This window comes from Natator depressus, chromosome 2, assembly GCF_965152275.1.
Source record: "Natator depressus isolate rNatDep1 chromosome 2, rNatDep2.hap1, whole genome shotgun sequence".
NCBI lineage: Eukaryota > Metazoa > Chordata > Testudines > Cheloniidae > Natator > Natator depressus.
Window position 1 is genome coordinate 102501353 of NC_134235.1, and position 22114 is coordinate 102523466.

The 22114-nt window shown below is 45.4% G+C and overlaps 1 protein-coding gene across 1 annotated transcript in view; it reads right to left on the bottom strand.

The window, feature by feature from the left end:
* The window catches only part of PARD6G (par-6 family cell polarity regulator gamma), a 104581-nt gene that overhangs the window by 63345 nt on the left and 19122 nt on the right, over positions 1-22114 (bottom strand). Inside the window, exon 2 of the mRNA XM_074944758.1 lies at positions 18667-18889. Within this exon, the coding sequence (XP_074800859.1) occupies positions 18667-18889 (223 nt within the window). The remainder of the gene's footprint in view (positions 1-18666; positions 18890-22114) is intronic.

Below are 22114 nucleotides of genomic sequence, written 5' to 3' on the forward strand. Positions count from 1 at the left end.
CAAGTGTGACGGGAATTATCGTTTCCAGTAATCACTGCAGATTCAGAGCCCGCTAGTACACATCAGCACAGGGTTTTCACTGGTTTTTAACTGTGTAGGGGGAACCTTCAGGACATGCCCTTTCAGGTCCAATGAGCTGAGCTGACAAAAGGAGACTTCATGTGGTTAACCACATGAAAAAAAAAAGTCTCTCTCATGGAACTACTTAGCAGATGAAGAAGTAACCTTTCAACTATAGCATCATGGGATTCAAGTTCAGCATGACACTGGAAATTAAAGTCTGGCATTTCTGGTGAGCAGCTTAGGTCCATTAACTGTTCACTGTAATGTGTTATCTGTTTAGTTTTACAAGTAATGCCCACTCAGTTCTTGAATTAGAACTAAACACTCATATTCCATGTCGTATACACAGTACAGCATTTCACCCCATTACTGAAATGCATCCACCTTTGCAGTGGTATGTAAAGTTAAACTAGGTTGTGTAGGTTTCCCAGGGCCAGCCTTGGAAAATGGCACCCTGGGAGAACTTTTATTTTGGGATCCCCGCCCCATCACTCCTAGCCCCCACGGGCTCCCTGGGCTTCCCCCCCTCCATTACCTCTGAGCCCCACTGCCTCCCCCAGTGTTTAAATTTGTACTGAAAGGAGATGCCAGAGGCTAGAGTTCAGCCCCTGCACAAATTAAGCACTGGCAGGGCGGCCTGACGCTGGCGGGTGTTGGCCGGGCATCCAGCTCTGAAGACACCACCACTGCCAGGAGTAGCGCAGAAGTAAAGGTGGTACGGTATACGGTGTATTGCCACCTTCCTGCGCTGCTGCTGCGGCTTGTGGTGCCTGGTGCTCGGCATGTGGCTCCAGGCAGGCTTCGTGCTGTCACAAGGGGGCTGAATCTTGCCAGAGCCCACAGCCTTCCTGCAGCCCTCTGGCCACTCCTGGCTCACCCAGGGCGCCATTTCAGATTTGGCGGGGAGGAAGGAAACTTTCACCATGATTCCAGGGACTACTTAGGCACTGAAAACTTGAAGGTTTTTGCAGAGAATTTAGGAATTAGCGGACAGGAGCACTGTATCTATTTGTTATATAAAAAGAAATATTGTGTGTGTGTGTGTGTGTGTGTGTGTGTGTGTACACACACACACTTCAATGAAAGCCATGTTTAAAGTTTATATGTAAATTTAGAACAATTAGGAGATTATACAGCAAAATATTCCCAATCCCAAGCACCGAGATATCAGTTCTGGAGCTTTAACACAGATATCACACAGATATCAGAAAGACACATTTGATATCTTTAGTAGAGATAAATAAAAATAAATAAAATGTGCTTACCTTCTCTAACAGACACACTGTTACTGCCATTACCTACTTTATTTTAGTCAATTGTTTTTCACTAAAAACATAATTTTAACATATGTGATTAAGGTTCTTCTTCTCTTTTATTAAGAAAGGGAATTTTTCTGATTATTTTGGCATTTATGCTAACCGATCACAAACATGTATGTGATTCACAAACATTTGACTCCATCATTGCTATTGGTATCATAGTTGGAACTGCATTTATTTTCATGCAAATTTTAAAGTTATTTTACAGATACAACTAAAAATAAAATTTGAAAATAAGCGACCTTCATCTTCCCAGTGTCTAAAGTTATATGTTAGCTAATGACAGGTTTCAGAGTAACAGCCATGTTAGTCTGTATTCGAAAAAAGAAAAGGAGTACTTGTGGCACCTTAGAGACTAACCAATTTATTTGAGCATTAAATTGGTTAGTCTTTAAGGTGCCACAAGTACTCCTTTTCTTTATGTTAGCTAATGTTTTTAAACTGGCACTGCTAAGGTTAGTACACACTTAAGTTGCATTCTGGGAAGATACTATTATTTGATTGTACCACAATAATGAATTACAAAGCACAATATGATAAAAGCAATAATGATAATTACTCCAGCCAGGACAGGTTAGGCATTTTAGAACTCACTACTCAAAGAATTAAATGTCAGCATAAGAGAGAAATAAAAATTATGAAATGCACAGACCAGTCAAAACCGAAAATAAATGCACTTTGAAAGGATAAAATTAGAGAATATATGTGCATTGCAGGAAGTACCAACAAGCAACAACAACAACAGAAGTATGTGTCAGGGGGTGAGCGGGAAAGAGACTGTGTGAGCTTAGGGAGTGTATGAGAGACCGCATGCTGCCCCTTTAAGAGAAGGCACTCACCAGTCTGAAGGAAAAGCTCCTTCAGACACAGCAGCAGCCACCACCAGCAGCTCCATCCCTTTCTTGGTGAGTCCTGTCCCCACCCCCAACCCTGCGGACATGCAATTCATTGGGGGAAGGGGGGGAACAGGGGACACCCTGACATCAGCGGCACCCCGCTCCCCCACCCACAGCAGACAGGAAGCTCCAAGAGTAGCTGCAGGGCCGGCTCCAAGGCAGCGGGCAGGAGCCATGGGGCTGCAGATGCCGGCAGAGCAGCAGCGGGAGCGGCACCCCTGCTCCAGATGTGCCCCATTTATAACAGCGCCCCCAGCCTTGGCCCAGTTTGCCCCTGTGTAAGGCCAGCCCTGAGGTTTCCTCTCAAGTAGCTAAAACTAATTACAGGAGTAGTTTAGGTAAACGGGATGCAGGTACCCAAGCTGCTAACTTTATGAAGATGTTCCAGATTAGGGTGACCAGATGTCCCGATTTTAAAGGGACAGTCCCAATTTTTGGGTCTTTTTCTTATATAAACTCCTATTACACCCCCCCCCCCCCCCCCGTCCCGCTTTTTCACACTTACTGTCTGGTCACTCCACTCCAGATTCTCCTCTGAAGGAGACCCATTCCAGCAGAACAGTGGCCTGGTATGCCAGGGGTTCTCAACCTTTTTCTTTCTGAGCCCACCCCCCTGCACGTAATAAAAATTCCATGTCCCACCTGTGCCATAACAACTCTTTCTCAATATAAAAACAAGGGGGTAGCAAGCAGGGCAAAGCTAAGTTGCTCAGGCTTCAGCTTCAGCCCCAGGTTGCAGGGCTCAGGGCTTCAGCTTTCTGCCCTGAGCCCCCCGCAAGTCTAATGCAGGCCCTGCTTAGTGGCCCCCCTGAAACCTGCTTGCAGCCCCCCAGGGGGCCCCAGACTCCTGGTCAAGAACCACTGCTGTACGCTATGTAGCGGGCACTGGTTCAGTAGTGACTCAGAGGGAAGCACATCACCACCATCAGTTCCTGTAGTACACTCCACTTTCCTTTGGAGATCCCCATCCACGTACTGACTAGACTGCAGACTGACTGGCCCTTCTTAGGCCTGGTCTACACTATGGGGTTAGGTCGAATTTAGCCATGTTAGGTTGATTTAAAAATGACTGCGTCCACACAACCAGCCCCATTCTGTCGACCTAAAGGGCTCTTAAAATCAACTTCTATACTCCTCCCCGACGAGGGGAGTAGTGCTAAAATCGACCTTGCTGGGTCGAATTTGGGGTAGTGCAGATGCAAATTGATGGTATTGGCCTCCAGGAGCTATCCCAGAGTGCTCCATTGTGACTGCTCTGGACAGCACTTTGAACTCCGATGTACTAGCCAGGTACACAGGAAAAGCCCCAGGAACTTTTGAATTTCATTTCCTGTTTGGTCAGCGTGGTGAACTCAGCAGCACAGGTGACCATGCAGTCCCCCCAGAATCGTAGAGCGTAGAATGTTTCTATGCTTCCCCTATCATCTCCATCCCTGAGGTTATTGCAGATTATAAGGCGGAAAAAAAAAAAACGCACTCGCAATGACATGTTTTCTGAGCTCATGCAGTCCTCCCGCACTGACAGGGCACAGTCTAATGCATGGAGGCATTCAGTGGCGGAGGCCAGGAAAGAAGTGAGCGTGAAGAGCAGAGGCAGGACGTGATGCTGAGGCTAATGGGGGAGCAAACGGACATGATGGAGCTGTAGGAAAGCCAACAAGAGCTCAGCCCCCTGCTGCATCCACTGTATAACTGCCTGCCCTCCTCCCCATGTTTCATAGCCTCCTCACCCAGATGCCCAAGAACGCCGGGGGGGGGGGGGGGGGTGGAAAGGCTCCAGGCACCCAGCCACTCCACTCCAGAGGATGATCAACGGAAGGCTGTCATTCAAACAGTCTGATTTTTAGTGTGGCTACAATAAGCAATGTGGTCTTGTCCTTCCCTCCTCCCCCACCCCACCCAGTCTACCTTGTCCATTCTCTCTCTCTTTTTTTTTTTTTTTTTACTTAATAAAGAAAGAATGCATGGTTTCAAAACAATAGTTACTTTATTTTGAAGGTGGGAGGGTGGTTGGCTTACAGGGAATTAAAATCAACAAAGGCGGTGGGTTTGCATCAAGGAGAAACACACAGAACTGTCACACCGAAGTCTGGCCAGTCATGAAACTGGTTTTCAAAACCTCTCTGATGTGCAGTGCGCCTTGCTGTGCTCTAATCACCCTGGTGTCTGGCTGCTCAAAATCGGACGCCAGGCGATTTGCCTCAACCTCCCACCCCACCATAAACGTCTCCCCCTTACTCTCACAGATATTATGGAACACACAGAAAGCAGCAAGAACAGTGGAAATGTTGGTTGCGCTGAGATCTGACCTAGTCAGCAAACAGCACCAGTGAGCTTTTAAACGTCCAAAGGCACATTCTACCACCATTCTGCACTTGCTCAGCCTACAGTTGAACTGCTCCTTACTAGTGTCCAGGCTTCATGAGCCATGGGAGCAAGGGGTAGGCTGGGGCAGGTGCGACCGCACGGTGCTGCCAGCTGGGAGAGCAGCCTGAGGCAGAAGCCTCCAGCTCGCATGATATTCCAGGCAGGACTGAATCTCCGAGAGATGAAACTTAAAGAAGAGAATGACCTGGAGCCTCTGGCTACCATTTGGTGCTTTAAGAGGAGGATCGCCATGTCTGTCCAGGTGCCCCGATCAACCTCACCGAGGTCTGCCAGGAGCTGCCAGGAGCACCCAGGAGACATACGACGGCTATCAATCCTACTGCACCATCTGCCGCAAAGGCAAGGAGCTGCTGCTGTGTAGCAATGCAGTACCGCATCTGCCAGCAGCACCCAGGAGACGTACAGTGATGGTAAGCTGAGCGGGCTCCATGCTTGCCATGGTATGGTGTCTGCACAGTAAACCAGGAAAAAAGGTGCAAAGACTGTCTGCCATTGCTTTTACGGGGTGGGGTGGGGGGGGAGAAGGGGGTACTGAGGTGACCACATTGTTTTCAAGTTTTGATTTAAAGGTGCAGGATCAATACTACTGTAGACGGAGGGTAATATTTTTCAAAAATATGGAAATGACTTAAGTGCCTAAGTCACAATGGGATTTACGTGCTCATGGAAATTTTAAGATGAAATTTTCTCTCTGTAAAATAAGTACAGTGGAAGCATCAGAAACGTCTCTACACTGCCTGACCTAGGTGCATTCATACAGAGTGAGAGAAACTCCTCAGAGGCACGACAATTCAGTGTCACTGTTCATTCAGTCCTTGACCTCTGCTAAAACTACCTACACAGATGCGGGTTTTGATAATGGCTTTTGGTGATACAAAATCCTGTCCATTGGGAACAGGGCCCCATCTCACAGTCATTAATAATTTTCCATTACAACTGTCTGACCTGGTTTAGTTCTGAACTAGCAACTTAAAGGACTATCGATCCCACTAGCAGCCTCCCAAGCTAGCCAGTCCCTAAAGAGTGAACAAAGGAGGCAGCTCACTGCGACCCTGGAATCAGCCAGGACTAGGAACAGTCTTTCCCCAGTAAGCGGAGTCTTCACAACCATCAGCTCCGTCGCTGCTCAAAGTACTAGGCTACTGGAGCCCAAGCCCCTTCCCAGTGACACAGCCAGGAACGCTCACTGGCTTTCACTCTGCAGGGGGTGCCGTGGAAAAGGAGCTTTTGCTCAGGGTGGTGGCAAAGAGTTCTAACACAGCTTGTCAGCATGCTTCAAAGCTGCTTACAAGCAGCAGAAAGTAGAGACCGCCAAAATAGGGGAGAGAGGTTCTTAAGAGGAAAAGAAGGATGATCCATAAGCGTACTACACTTTGTTACAAAAACTGTTCCGCATGAGTTTTGTAGGTTACTAAGAAAGTTAATTTGTTCAAAGGGACAGAAAAGCAAGGAGGACAGCGAGGTTTTCTAGGTTAATGGTTTCCTTAATATTCCTGCTGGATTCTTTGCCCCTCTAAACATAGCACAGAGAAAAAAAAATAAAGATCCAGCTGGATCATCAGGAGCAGGTTCAAGAAACAGTTCTCTTGCCTCTCAATAGTTTTTGTTTTGGAACATATAAAGGGACACTGGACCCTTGCTGGTTATAATATTTAAACACTTATTTAAATCTGGAAAAATTAAATCCCTTCCAATAATGTAGGCAGTTAGGAAGCAGAGTAGTAGTATTTGAGTCATTCAAAAATGTGGTTGTAAAAAAATCCAATGTGTAAATGCCTACTACTGATATACAATGCCCAGTACAAATATGCCTCACTGAGCATCCACTTTCAGTGGCAGCTGAGTAGTGTGTCTATTAAGCTGTATTTCCTTCCGAATTTTGTTGAAGGTTAGCAGAGAGCCTCGAATCAGCGACAGCAGAACCTCGAGCTGCTGTATGCATCTGCCCCTCTCTAGTCTTCCCCATCACTACAGCAAGAGCTAATCTGAATTTGTGAGGACTCCTAGAAGCAAGTAGGAATGTGTTAGGAGTGATGTCTAGTGTTTCATTATGACCTGTACGCTGCATCACTTTCCATCAGTAAGAGAATGGAAATTGTAGCCATGCAGAACAGGCAAAAGATAAATAACCTAATTGTGAGGAGGAAGTAAATCCCTTGTTTTGATTGTTGGGAAAAAGGAAAAATAAATATTGTAGGAAGGTTCTCTAATACTGGACCTTCATTAGGGTGGATTATTTGATAGATAAACCTTTCCCATTATCTGTTTTAAATGGACAGCATATTTGTTGGAGCTATTTCACGATCTTAATAAAAAGGGAAAAATGATCAGGTTTTGGGTTCCTCTTTCATCGCCAGTACTTCAAAAAAAAAAAAAAAAAAAAGAGTCATGTCACTGTTGCCAAGATGTCCATACATTTGGGGGGGAAGAGAGGGGGAAAAAAAGGCAGAACAGTTGGGGGTGGAAGGACAACAGAAGTAGATTATTTTCTCCTTATTCTTATGTGGGTGTGAGTTATGCATAGATATTTTAAAATGGACTCATGGCATTGCAGTTGCAATTCCTTAATTCAAGCTGCAAGACTTTCCATCATAGCCAATTTTTTAATGATATTTAGTTAGATTTCTAGCTGTAACACTAGACCTTTGTAATTTTTTTTAAAGAGTATCTTGTGAACATCAATAAAGTAGTATTTTATAACACTGTTAAACTTAAAAATAAATCCTGGGTAACTGTAAAAAAATCAAATCCACTCAAATCTTTTGCCAATGCAGAATAAGACAAGACTTTTACATATGGTTACTTGAAAGTTTTGTTAAAGGATCAAACACAAACAAACAAACAAAAAACAACAACAAAGATCGTTTCAAAAAAGTACCCAGTTCAGTAAGGCAGCCTCAGTGCACAAATATTAATTATAGACTTACATTAGTAATCTAGTTTGGTAACTGGCTCTTAATTTCCTCCCTCACTTAACATTTTAATTGGACCCATAACTGCTAGTAGTAAGAATGTAAACAAGAGTCCCAACTCTCCATATGGAAACACAAAATCCTTTCAGGGAGAAGGAGGAGAGAAGCAGCCCTGTCCTAGCTTTACTCTTCTGTTCTACTCAGTCACTAGAACAGAGGTATACCCTGAGCTATGCCAACCACAAAATCCAAAACTGACTGTTTTGTCTCTATGCCCGACAAGCCGCAAAGACAATGTTCTGTCTTCTAGTGCTTAAAGACAATGATTATGTATTCCTTGTCTTTTACACAAGACCGGTAGAGCAAGGAAACTCACTGCAGTTTGTTGCCAGGTTTAAGACAAATGAACCGCCGTGTTATACTGATATCCAGCTCCCAACAGAGCTGAATGGTGCAAGGATTACTCGCCTTGACAAACAAAGCAACCTCCTGCTGAGTCACATGAAGACTTCGGATGAGAATTACTGTTGGTCTGGTGGCATATCTTAGCTCCTTAATTGTTATAGTAACCCCACACCTACCATCTGTGTCACGACTAAGGAAAAGGTGTTTCAGGGGGGCGGGGGAGGCTTTTTTGGAAACATGTTGTTTTAAAACATGTATAGACAAGGCAAATTTTATTATGTTAGCTGGTAAAGTGAGCCCTAGTGAGCATAGGCACCAACTTCCCCACTGTTCCTGGTGGGTGCTCGACCCCACCCCCTACATCTGGCCCCGCCCCCTTCTACGCTGTTTTGGGGAAGGGGTAGGGCAAAAAAAATTGGTCAACTCTAGAACAGTCCTATTGCTCTCACCCTGAAGCTTTCTGAGAGAGCTCTTCTCAGCCACCTTGCTAGTATCCAATTCCAGGGCTCTACTCTCAGCCTCAAGTACACAGCACAAAGTTATTAGAAACGACCATATCAGATGATGCCTGGGGCCCAAGTAGCAAGGCACCTTTGTCTCAGACAGTGCCAGAGACAGCAATTCTAGCATCTTCCTCTTGAGTAGAGGTCAGTTATTGAATGAACCTGCCCAGAGGGGGAAGTTTCACATGTTGTTAGTCTGCTCGTGCTCTGAATCATGAAGTTTTTAATTCCTACTTATTTTTTAATCGTATCTGTTGTAACATTGGGTGCTCTCACTATCCAGAAAAAAAAGAAAACGCTAATTCTACAAAGCGCTTTGCCTCAATGATTATTTGTGGCAATGCGGTGCTACAAACTTATGCCATATAAAAATAGTGGTTTTTTGTATCAGTTCTAAGTTTGTTGCCTTTCAATTTGATTAACCATTTCCCTGTTCTCGTATGAGAACAGATTGATGGAAGCACTCAATTTATCTTCTCTTACCTCTATCCTATCCCTTCAAATTGCAAGAGAGCCCTTTTGAAATCTCCACAAAGCTCAGTTCAGAAGCAGAATCTGAAGTAATTCAAGAGTAAAAAAACCTATCAGCTGCTGCTATAGTATCAGGACTACAGTGTCCTTCATTATCCCATTAGGACCCTAACAATGCTCATCAAGGGAAATCACTCGTTTGCTCACTGCTCTGAAGCAGATCCATTTCAACTGCTAAAGCCATTAAGCTACTGACACTGGTGGAGTTCTTAAATGTATGGGGGTCACTCAGACTTCTGGAGGAACCACCGGCAGGACAAGCAATATTTCTCCCCTTAAACAGTTCCAATTACACCTCATCTGCCCAGCCACCCAGTAAGCTAAATAACGCATTGGGTAGCTGGTTGTACATTTTACTTTGAAGCAGCAAGCAAAATTAAAGTCCTGTTGTCTAACATATGGGGTTTGACAACCAACCATCATTGCTGGGGATTATCTGCTTAAAACATGAAAGACTTTCAAAAGCCCACCACCAGTACCGTAGTCAGTCCTGGATTTACTTCCCATTAGATTTCTTACGTTATGAATCTGGGGATCATGCTAGCGAGATCATTTAAAAATAAAATAGTGCTAAATACAGGAATTTGCTGTCAGGCACATTACAATGGCTAACATCGCAGAGGGTATGCGATAGCTTTTGTTGCAAGGCAGAGACAGCAGTTTAACACATTTTTCACTGTATATTGTTGGGGCAATGGAGTATTTTGAACAGTGTGTTAAATCAAGCCAATAATCCTGGACCTAGCCGAAAGCCTACTGAAGTCGTCAGAAGATGCTCATGGACTTCAACTGAATTTGGATCAGGCCCCTAACCAACACTGATGTTGGATAGTAGCTCTAACCACTAAGTGAGGAAAACAACCAGTCATCTTTAGTGGATCAGTTTATCATTAGACCGGAGTGTTTTAAAAAAAATAAATAAATAAAATTTGAACTCTCTCTCAACTTTACAAAAAACAAAAATAAATGTGTATATATAAACAAAAATACAAATTGGTTTCTAACAATATTGTTTCACACATTAAGTACAAGTAGTTTTTCAGGTTCTTACAAAAATCCAAAACTGTATTGGAACCATTATTTTTCAGCCAACTAGAATCATTAACTTAAAAAATAAAACCTCCTAGTGTCAAGTTATGAAGTTATCTGAAGAGTCATCCAGTCATACTGCATCTCTGCAAACACACAGCAGCTGTGTCTTTGCAGCATTTCTCTTCGAAGACTCCCTTGGGGCCCATTTCCCTGAAATTCATAGGGACTTGCGGCTGTTTGTTCTGATAGGATCTTCCTTGAATTTTTCCAGTGTCATTGCTTGCTCTCCCTGTGGGGAGTCTTTATAGGATGGATCAGAATTTGTTAACATTCTCCTCTCTCCGTTTCTCCGCACATCAACTGAGAGTGCGGCTCAGGGTGTACTCTTCGAGAGGAGTGGGACAAGTAAATGGTGGTTTTACAGAGAGCTGAAAGAAGTCTTATTAATTGATCCCAATGCTTGGAGCCTGGCACCATGACATTACTTGGAGAGGCTTCCATTACCCACACTTGCTGCCTTTTCAGCCCTTCCCAAAGGCAATGCCTCTGGGGACAAACAATGTGTCTAGTTCCCAGCCAGGACAGTGGGAATGGGTGGAGTGCACATGGAGATGAAAGACAAAAAGGATACTGCCCCAGCAACCAGTATATCAAGCAAGAAGGGGACATCCCATTTTGTCTCAGACATTTCACAGTGTCTCTGGCGTTTCTAAGGCACCTATCACCAGGCCAAATAACCTTATAGTTTAAAAGCTAAAATTACCAAGTGGGAAGATGATGAAATGTATCATGCTCCATACTTAAGGCTGTATGATAAGCCATTTGCCCCCACATATGATTCTTGACTCTCCTGTGCATATTGCTACTGAGCAACTCTCACCTCTTTTGTCTGCTTAATGGGGGTCTCAAGTGTATGTCAACCAGGCTACTTCACAACAGTTACATAGGTTTACCGCTCTTTTCCTGCCTTATTACATGGGCCAGGTTCCCTCACAGAGTTTCCGGAAGTCTTCTGTTGGAGGGAGCTTTCAGGGGAATGGGCGGGTTTGGGCCCTGGAACCCAAGATCCAGGCTGGATTTGAGATCTCTGCTGAAAGTCAGGCCCATCTACCCAAAGGTCCTGAGTCGTCAAACTGGCTGTAGAACATCCTGCTCTAGCACAGCTCCAATTCAGCTGTGACGCCAGGGACTCCCTCATGCAGGGATGGGCAAACTTTTCGGCCCAAGGGCCACATCTGTGTATAGAAATTGTATGGTGGGCCATGAATGCTCACGAAATTGGGGTTGGAGTCTGGGAGGGGGTGAGGGCTCTGGCTGGGGTTGCAGGCTTTGGGGTGATGCCAGAAATGAGGAGTTCAGGGTGCGAGAGGGAGCTCTGGGCTGGGGTCAAGGGGTTCGGAGGGCGGGAAGGGGATCAGGGCTGGGTTAAGGGGTTGGGGCACAAGAGGGGCTCAAGGGTGCAGGCTCTGGGCGGCACTTACCTCAAGCGGCTCCCAGTAGCAGCAGCAGGTCCCGTCTGGCTCCTACGCAGAGGTGCAGCCAGGTGGCACTGCTGCACGTTGCCCCATCCGCTGCCTTACAGATCCCATTGGCTGTGGTTCCAAGCCAATGGAAGCTGTGGGGGGCGGCGCTTGGGGCAGGGGTAGCATGCGGAGCAGAGCCCCCGGCTGCCCCTACGTGTAGGAGCCCAGAAGGGGGACATGCCGCTGCTTCTAGGAGCCACGCGGAACGGACCCGGACCCTGACCCTGCTTCCCGGCTGGAGCGCCAGAGCAGGAGAAGCCCCAGACCCCGCTCCCCAGCAGGAGCTCAAGGGCCAGATTAAAACGGCCCATGGGCCAGATCTGGCCCTCAGATCATAGTTTGTCCACCCCACCTTCGCGCCTCTCTTCTTAAGGGGGTTCCTTAGTACAAAGCGGCTCTGTAGGAAAGTTAATTCAACCTCAAACTGAGATTGGAGCTGGAGGTAGGCTATTTGCATGCCACCCAGTCCTCCCCACATGACCCCTCCCTGGAAAGCGTTTTGTGCTAGCATAGGAACGGAAAGGGGGACTGCTACAGAGGCAGCTGTTCCCCCATCGCACCCAGGTCTCCTTTACGTATGGATAAGGCTACGTTTTAGTCACAGGTATTTTTAGCAAAAGTCACAGACAGGTCACGGGCAGTACACAAAAATTCATGGCCCTTGACCTGCTCATGACTTTTCCTAAAAATACCCATGACTAAAACCTGAGGGGGGGCGCGACCTGGGGAAACGTGGTTGGTGGGGCCAGAAGGCTCCCTACCTGGCTCCATGCTCCCCCACAGCAGCAGCAGAGTTTAGGTGTGGGAGGGGGCAGGGGCACAGACTGAGTGAGGCAGGCTCTGGGCAGTGCTTACCTAGGGGGCTCCCCGGAAGTGGCAACATCCCCCTCGCTCAGCTGCTAGGTGGCAGTGTAGCCAGGTAGCTCTGTGCGCTGCCTCCACCCTGGGCACCACCCCCACAGCTCCCATTGGCTGCCTCACCCAGTCTTGTGCCCCAACTCCCTCCCATACCCAAACTCTTCTGCCCCAGCAGTGGCCAGTGCGCCTGGTGCAGGGGCTGCCTGAGCTGCCTCTGAGTCAGGCACACTGGCTGCTGCAAAAGCCACAGAATCCGTGACTTCTGTGACAAACTCGCAGCCTTACGTATGGCTCGCTGGGATTGGGAGAGATCTGGCCACCAGTTCTGAGTCTCACACACCCACATAATCACAAGTACCTCCACTGAAGTCAATGGAATTACTCTGGATTTCCACTAGTTTAACAGCAGAATTAGGCCCAAAGGTGCACTGAATTTACTGTGTTTTCATAGTGTCTTGATTAAACAGATCATCCTGCACTCCCATGTTCATTTTATGCACTGTTTGTTCCAAGGATATATTTAGTGGGTGAATGATGTGGTAGTTGTCACTGCATTTCCTGTTTAGCATTTCTAATTGTAATTTCTTTGGTTAAAGAAATCAGTGTATATTGCAACATCCCTAGCTACAGCTGCCTGCCAAGACATCCATTCAATCCCTGTGCCCCACTGAAAAAGTCAGGGAAGAGTTAGAGTGAGGCACTGGATTTATAACAGAGCAAGTCCATAACTGCAGCTTCTTATTTATGGCATTATGTTAAATTTTAGGCGGCTGCCATTAGAGTAACAATGCAGCTTGTTCTTGTTTGAATATATACTATATCAGCCAACTGTACCAAGCTATTTGCAGGGGCTGGTGTGTGGGCATGCGTATGTGGAAGACATAGTAACAAAACCTCATTTGAAAGCAATGTCCATTGTATTAATTTTTTTCTATGTTTGATCAAATGGAAGGGTAATATTTTTTAGAACAATTGAATAGTAATTGATGCACTTTTAAAAGAAGTTTTTACAGTGTCAACAAGATTGGTCTCTGCCTGACTTTGTAGCTTTATTCATTTTTATTGTATTCAAAAGTGAAACACAAACTACAGTATTTGGGATTTCAAATCACCCACACAATAGAGAAAGCTCTTATCTCTCACACATACCTCCTTTCAGGTATCTTTCTAGGGCAGAATAAGAGTTTATTTATTCTGCAATAACTGATGTCAAACATCTAAAACTCCCTGCATTGTTATATGGTTGAGTTTTAGAGATATGTTTGACAATTATTGCTGAGTAAATAGACTCTTGAGACCAGATCCTCAGTTAGCAAAAAACAGCATCAAGCCACTGAAGTCAAGAGAGCTACATTGATTTACACCATCCTGAGGACCTGATTCTAATGCCTTCAGAAGGTAAGTCAAAAGAGAATTGATCAAGTTGTGTATTTGTAACAGTTTTCCAGTTTAAAACCTGCACTTGTATTAGTCAAGTACAAATCTTTTGTGGGTTGCTACAAAAAATCATACTAGTATCAATGCTCAAGATAAGACTCGTCTAGGAGCCTAGTGAACTAGAAGCAGGACTGGTACTGTCTGCCAGAATACATTACCCAAAGCCCTTTCTGCACTACTGTTCAAATCTTGAGTCCAATCCTGCATTCCGAATGCACCCCAAACTCCCTGTGACATGAGTGGGACCTTCAGCATGCCAAGAATGCTGACTGGGTGCCTTATTAGAAAGAATCTTTCTTGTTAACAAGGTGCTGACACTTGTTTCCCTGGTCAGGGACGAGCTATGTTAGCATGAGTTTGTAAAGTGACTGTAGAGCAAGTTGAGGGGGTGGAAAAGAATGAGCTGACGTAGCCTCAGCAGCCAAGTGAGAAGACTAACAATTACAACATATTTGTTTTTTTAATCTGACCTTATTCTTGCATTGAATTCTCATGGAAATCTAGTAGAGCTTGAAACTAGAATATTAGAAATATGAAGTCCCTCTGCCCACACAAATAATTAAATTGTTTTCATGTATTAAACATCCACTTGTCAGGGGAATGGGGATAGCGGAGTTGTAAATGAGGAAAACAGATAAACACAAAAGAAAAAGCTGTGTCTCACTGATATAGTGTATTAAACTTTTCACTTGGCTAGAAAAGGAAGGATGCTGAGCTTCTAATGAATTAGGAAATCCAATTTGCTGTCACATGTCCCCCACCACCACCACTTCAGACTAATATTTCCTTCTCAGGCCTCAACCAAACAAACTTCTATCTCCCAGTCAATTAAGGAGAAGTAGTAGTGATCAGCACCAAGGGGAGTCCTGATGTGGAAAAGCTGAAGTGTGGGCCCTACACTGTTAGTGCAAAAGGGGAAGAAAAAGGACGGCCCCACTGCTCCCTCCTCCTCTCCCCCACCCCCCAAATCAAGTTTGGGTCCTGAGCTGGGAGTGCTGAAGAAGGAGCAGAAGGATGGAGGGGTTCTGCACTGCACTGCGGGCCTCCATCCAAAAAAGCAGCATTGCTCTAAAGATAAGCAGATCCAGCCACTCCTCAGACAGAGCGAGGAAAGGCCACCAAAAGCAGGGTGTGAAAGATAGTAAGAGATAATTGAGGTAACCAAGAAAACACCAAAAAGGGACCTGATGACAGTCTTCAGATACTTAAAGGCTGTTAAGAAGAGCGCAGCGATCAATTGTTCAAGTCCACTGAAGGTAGGACAAGAAGTAATGGGCTTCATCTGCAGCAAGGGAAATTTAGGTGACATATTAGGAAAAGTTTTCTAACCGTAATTATCATTAAGCTCTGGAACAGGCTTCCAAGGGAGGTTGTGGAATCCTGCCACTGGAGGTTTTTTAAGAATAGGCTGGACAAACACATGTCAGGGATGGTCTAGGTATCATCTTTGGTCCTGCCTCAGCACAGGGGGCTGGATTAGAGGACCTCTCAGGGTCCCTTCCAAGCCTAAATTTCTATGATTCTAGGATTAAGAGGTGGTGTCAAGAACAGTAAAAAGACATTTCAGGAGATGCCTTAAGTATTGGCTGACATAGGGTTTCTCAAGGCTCTATCCTGGGGGGGAAAAAAAGATAAACTGCTCACTTGCACACAAGCAAGTAGTAAGTTTCCACAAATACCAAAATATCTATTATTTTATGATTAAAATATCAGTATTTTAAGGTTAAAATCCCTCTATATTACAGTCTCATGTATGAAAAGGCTAAGCCAGAGTTCTCTGTGCTCACCTTAGCTTCAGTGAAAATGCACACAGTGCAAACTTTCAGGTGTGGCTAAATGGTAAGAGCTTATAGTCAGTTTCACTGTTTCCCCTCCAGAGTCAATTTCCTGTTTCCCCTGCAGAGTCAATTTCCTCTTTTGTTAAGTGTGGCTCTTTCACACAACAGGGGAGAGAAACACATTTAAACAAGAAAGTGCAACCGTAAAGCTACCAAAACTGGCAGAGGACTCAGAAGCAGGTGTAGAAACTGAAACGACTTTTAATTCTTTACCAACTACACTTCCGGTTGATGGTGTCCCTTCAATAAAAGCACCCACTCACATCCGTTTGGAAGAGACAATTGACTAAGACAGGGGTGGCCAACCTGAGCCTGAGAAGGACACACAATATAACAATGTACATTGCCAAAGAGCCACAGTAATATATCAGCAGCCCCCCGCCTCCCCATCAGCTCCCCGACCCTGCTCCCAGCAAAAAGAAAAGGAGTACTTGTGGCACCTTAGAGACTAACCAATTTATTTGAGCATAAGCTTTCGTGAGCTACAGCTCACTTCATCGGATTCACTGCATCCGATGAAGTGAGCTGTAGCTCACGAAAGCTTATGCTCAAATAAATTGGTTAGTCTCTAAGGTGCCACAAGTACTCCTTTTCTTTTTGCGAATACAGACTAACACGGCTGTTACTCTGAAACCTGCTCCCAGCGACTCCCACCCACCAGCAGCCCCCCCAATCAGCACCTCCCCCTCCTTCTCCGCACCTCCTGATCAGCTGTTTCATGGTGTGCAGGAGGCCGGGGGGGGCAGGGGGAGGGAGAAAGGGGGAGGAGTGAGGTCACTGCAGGCTCAGGGGAGGCGGTGGGAAGGGGGGGGGAGTGGGGGCAGAGCCTGGGGCAGAGCCAGGGGTTGAGCAGTGAGCACCCCCTGGCACATTGGAAAGTTGACGCCTGTAGCTCCAGCCCCAGAGTCGGTGCTTATACAAGGAGCTGCATATTAAACTTCCAAAGAGCCACATGTGGCTCCGGAGCCACAGGTTGGCCACCCCTGGGACTAAGAGGTTAGCACAGCCGGAGACTTTGCTTTTACACTGAAGAGGAGAAGCTGAGGCATCATTTTCCCCACTTGACTACTATTTTGATTAATAAATCACTGGAGCAGTGATGCCCTACAGATCTACTGATGCAATGACCAAGTTCAGTTAAACACAGTGCTTTCAACAGCATATATCTAAGCTAAGCACGGACTGCTGCTCTTTGAACAGGACTGATCTAGAGATGTGTGAATAAACTTGAACTGACACAGGCATGACAAAGCCACAGAAGTGGTTTCTTATGACTTGGCCCACCAGTGGTGTTCACATGACCGCACAGATCTAACAGCCTAGGAACCAAAATGTGCATTGTAGAAGGAAGATGTAACAGATCTCCCGTCCAGCTTCAGTGATGGGGGGGAGGGAGGGTAGGCAACAATCAAGAGCTTTCGCACTCATCCCTTCCCCACACTCTCTTATTTTACACACGTATGAACTGAAGAAACCGCTCTGGGCTTGCCACTGCTTGGCTTCTAGTGTATTTATTTACATCCATGTGAGTGAGTGTAAGTGAATATACAAGATCCTAGGTAGTGGAGAATCTGGCCCAGAGTGACCTGAAGTCACAGAGCAAGTCAGCGACAAAGCCAGCAACAAGTCACAGAAGATTTGACTTCCAACCCTGTGCTCTACACTATTACCTGCAATTAAACTATGGGGGAGGAGGCTGGCAGTCTGTTAAACTAACAATGAAATCATGTGTTGCAGCTCACAACATTTAAAGCAAGATTTAAAACTGAAGTAGAGAAGAAGGGTTGAAGTCATACTGCTCTTGAGTTACTGGCAAAAACTGAATCTTTAAAGAACTGCTTTGATTTCAGTTACGCAATTCTCTTGTTTTCAGTTAAAATACTGAAAACTTCAGTATTTTTAATATTCATTTCCCCATCAAAAAAACTTGGATGAATAAAGTGCTGTGTCACATTAGACTAATCTTATTCAAACATATGAAAACCATTGAGAATAACCCTGACATCATCCTGATGTTTACGCATCTCTGCATCCAGCTTGCTTGACCTCTAGTAAGAGGTTAGTAAAAACACCACATCTGAAGACACAGCAGATCACCTTAATTCAGTGATCTGCCCTTAAAGCCACGCCTACATACTAAGCAAGCCTCCAATTAGTGTCAGAACTCAATCTTTCCAAAAGAGATAGATGTGCACGTGCCTCTGTTCAATAAGGGCATGAAACAGTCGCCTACAGCTAAGTCTTGAAGACCTATCTGAAGATGAAGACCTAGGCATGGTACAACGTTTGGGTTTCCTTTTAAATCACAGGAGAGTGATACAAGTAGTACATTGGCACAAGATTCTGTGCCACACCCCCAAGACGTGCAATACTAAACTCGCAGCCCAGGGAGAGAGAGAGACGGCTAAGGGGACTTTTAAACCATCTTTGCACCCTCCCATTCCTGTGATGTTCTGGGTGCTAGAGAAGCCCCTGGTGTAACTTTGAGGAGACAGACACCCCCCCCCCCCCCCCCCCGGCCTGCCTAAGGTTACAGCCGTCTTCCCAGACTGCCCTATGGGCCACAGTGCTGTGGTCTTTCCCCCAGCATGCTCCTCCCACCTCTGACCTTCCCACATACCATGGCTTTTGAGGGGGAGGCTGCCTTATGGCCATCTCCACCATTCCTGTGCCTGGGGAAGTCATGTAGGGGAGACTTTAGGGTCCTTGTACACTACTCTAACCCTTTTATACCACCCAGCAGGGCGGAGTGTCTCACCCTTGGTGCGTGTACATCCCCATCTTAGTCTGTTTTAGACCTCTGAGATCACAAGAACCTCTGGCGTAGGGATCGTTTCCTCTATGTATGTGCAGCCCCCATCCCTCCGCGGCCATTGGGCACTACTGCAATGTGATTACTAGCACTAATAAAGGATTGGATAACCCAGGGCTCTGAAGACTTAATAAATGTGAAGATTTTACCTTGTCTTTGTATAAAAACCCTGAGCAGCGGGTTTGCACTCGAAACAGCCTTGAAGAAGTTATCATCATTATTAATAGGAAGAAGGTCCCCATGAACATCAGCATATCCAATCATCACCTCCATGCTGGATATGTGGTGGATGTGAAGAATGAGCTTGTAGAAGTCTTCAAACTTTCCCGGCTTGTAACGATCCAGAGAGAATCTTCGGAATTCTGCCCCAAACTACAATGGGAAACAGAAAGGACGTGAGTGGACAATGCTACAATTAAATAATCAGGTTGTGCAATTTAATAGAGCATTTGTTGTTTTCCTCTCCCCTACACTGAACATGGCTGGACTGTGTCCTTCCAAGTCTACAGTTCCCAGATTATACTCTTGCAACTGGAGTTGTATTATGCTAGAACAGACTTCTTTGTAAAAATGTTATCCCTATTACAAATCAATGCTTGTTTACAAGCTTCTTAAAAGAGTCAGTTTAAAAAATGTTACTTTTTGTAAAAAATAATACATTTCCACTAGAGCTAATAAAGCAAGATTCCACTAGAACTGACATTTAAGTTCAACTGTTCAACAGCAGTGTCTCTGGTGTCCCTAAAATTACTCTTCTCAAACCAAAGTAGAGAAACATTCTTCACATCCAACTTCAAAAATAGCTAGTTAGCTGTTTGAAGTCATTTAAAAAAAATCCTTGACATTTCCCCATCAACAGCACAATGAATTTAAAAAAAAACAAACCCCACACAAGACGTTTAGAGGTATGTGTTGTACAGAGTACAGTCTTTCATTAAAAAGGGACATCATCAATTTCTACATGCTCTATAGCAGGGGTTCTCATACTGGGGGTTGGGACCCCACATGGGGTTGTGAGGTTATTACATCAGGGGTCACAAGCTGTCAGCCTCCACCCCAAGCCCTACTTTGCCTCCAGCATTTATAATGGTGTTAAATACATAAAAGTGTTTTTAATTTATTGCGGGGAGGGAGTCGCACTCAGAGGCTTGCTGTGTGAAAGGGGTCACCAGTACAAAACTTTGAGAACCACTGCACTATAGTTTCTTGGTATTCAAGTCCCAGGAGTAAAAGTTCTTCAGATTCCAAGTGAGTCGTTACAGGGTTTTGAATTCTGCCACTCCATTAAATCAATTTTTATGGCTGGCTAAAGAGCTACAATTTTTGTGGGACATACAAAGTTTCACATGTTCTCACCCTGATCCACGGCAGCAGTTGAAAGGAATACTGTTAATTTAAGTTTGACCCAAAACAATTGTATAAAGAACAGCTGTTATAAGACTTAAGGCCCCAGCAGAAAATTTTCCACACTTGCTTCCTAAATACCAATGAAAACAACCCTTACACAAATAAATACTCCCCGGCAACGTCAGAAATGAAGACATTGTTAAGAACATAAAAGGGGAACTGACCAAACAGAAGTGAAACTAGTCTCACTGATTGTGGAAACTGGACTTCCAATATACTTTCACTTTTATGTATCTATGGGGTTGTTACATAGTTTAAAACATTTTAAGCGGGATTCTTATCCTTGTACCTGCACATTGGGTAAAGGGGCCAGAGTGGCATAAAGGGGTTTTAAAAGTCATATCCAGCAGGCAAAAATTCCTCAGAGCCTGAACTGCAGACTGCCTTTGGAGGACTCCTCACAAGCCCCGGTGTAGAGGGTGTCCTCTGACAGGAAGGGCCTGGCCACAGCATGAGGCTATTCCAGTCAGTTTTACTGCCTCTGGGCAGCTGGTTACAGGCTGCTATAACTTAGTTCTGGTAGGACTGCATAAGTTACACTGGCGGCCATTCTAGCTCTTGAACCAGTTCAGGATTGGGAAGGCACAAGGGAGGCTTAAGATTGATATCTTTGTGCAGAATTTTTAGTCCAATCTCTAGAATTCTAAATGAGGATTTTCCACTGCATTTTATGTGGGGGGGAGCAGAAAGGGTTGTGGGTTTTTTTGTTTTTTTTCTTAAAAGAGTAATTTCTGTAGAGCTTGATTGGTTTCATCACTATTAAAATTCTATTGGATTTTTCCACAAGGATTTAGATACCAGCAGAGTGCTATTGCATTCAATATTTAGAGAGAGGCCAAATGGATGTCCTGGTATAGAAGACAACCTAACTTGAAGCTGTAAGCATGAATGATCACTTCAGCCCCACTTGCAGATTCATCCCTTCTCTGCCACCCCAAGAAATATCTGACAGAGCCCTAAGGATTTACCCTCATCTTCCCTCCCGTTGCCCGCTAGGTCCACTGAAACCAGACTCTCTCTTTGTAATATAGGTTGATCAGTAAAGCTGGCCAGAGGACAATTCCAAAGTTTCCAAGCGTTTCTGTTCCCCACTGGAACAAATACAAAACTTTTCCAATGTTTCTGCATAAGCGGAATTGTGTCAAAATGTCGGGTTTCAGATCAAAACCTGAGCTTTTCAATTGGGGAAGGAGGGTGTGAGCACGTATGTAGCCTGGTGGGGAGGGCACCGCCTGGGATGTGGGAGATCCACATTCAAATCCCTGCTCTGCCTGACTGAGCAGAGATCTTCATCCCTGATCACTCTGGATCAGACAGAACAGAGACTGAACCTGGTCTCCTACTATCCCAGGCCAGTGCCCTAACCACTAAGTTAAGGAGAGAGATTTCAACAGAGTTTTTGTCAACATGGCTCCTTGAAACATTTTGGCTTCACCAGAACAGCACAGTTCAACTAGACTTCAGTTTCAAAAAATGAAAGTGTGTCTCCAGGCTTCTAAGTGAGTATGGTAAAACAGACACTCAAGAAAGCATCTGCCCATTTTAGTTCTGTAGGCATTAAAAAGAGCCTCAACCCTGAACTTCGGGGGAAGTTTTGATCTGCACTCAAACTCAGGCCCATCTCTAATAAGTCAAGGTTTTTCAGTCAAGTTTCTTTTTGACTATTACTGTCAACCAGAATCAATCACAGTCAATCAGTACAGGCTCAAAAAACAAACACCCATTAAAGCAGGGGTCTCAAACTCAATTTACCTTAGTGCCAGTGCCAGTCCTCAAATACTCCCAGCTGGCCAATAACGTCACTGAAGATGGTGTTCACGCCACCTCCCAGCCCGTTTCCCACCCTTTTCCCTCGCTCCCTTGGCCTCATGCCGCCCCCCGCTGACTCTGTCCGGGGACTAGTGATGGTTTCTCTGTCCCTCTCCCCCAGCCAATAGGAGCTGTGGGAAGCAGCGCCTGCAGCAAACAGCCGGCAGCCTGGGTCGCTCCTCTGCAACAGCAGGGATAGGGAACCGCTTCCAGGGAGCTGAGCTGCCCAGGGTGAATGACACATTGCAGAGCGCAACCCCTGGGAGGGTCCCAGGAGCAGCAGCAGGATGGAGCAACGTTGGGGGGAAGGGCACATGAATCTCTCCTGCGGGCTCCCTTCCGGCCCCCGCTTCGGCCGGTAGCCACGAGGGCCGGTTGAAA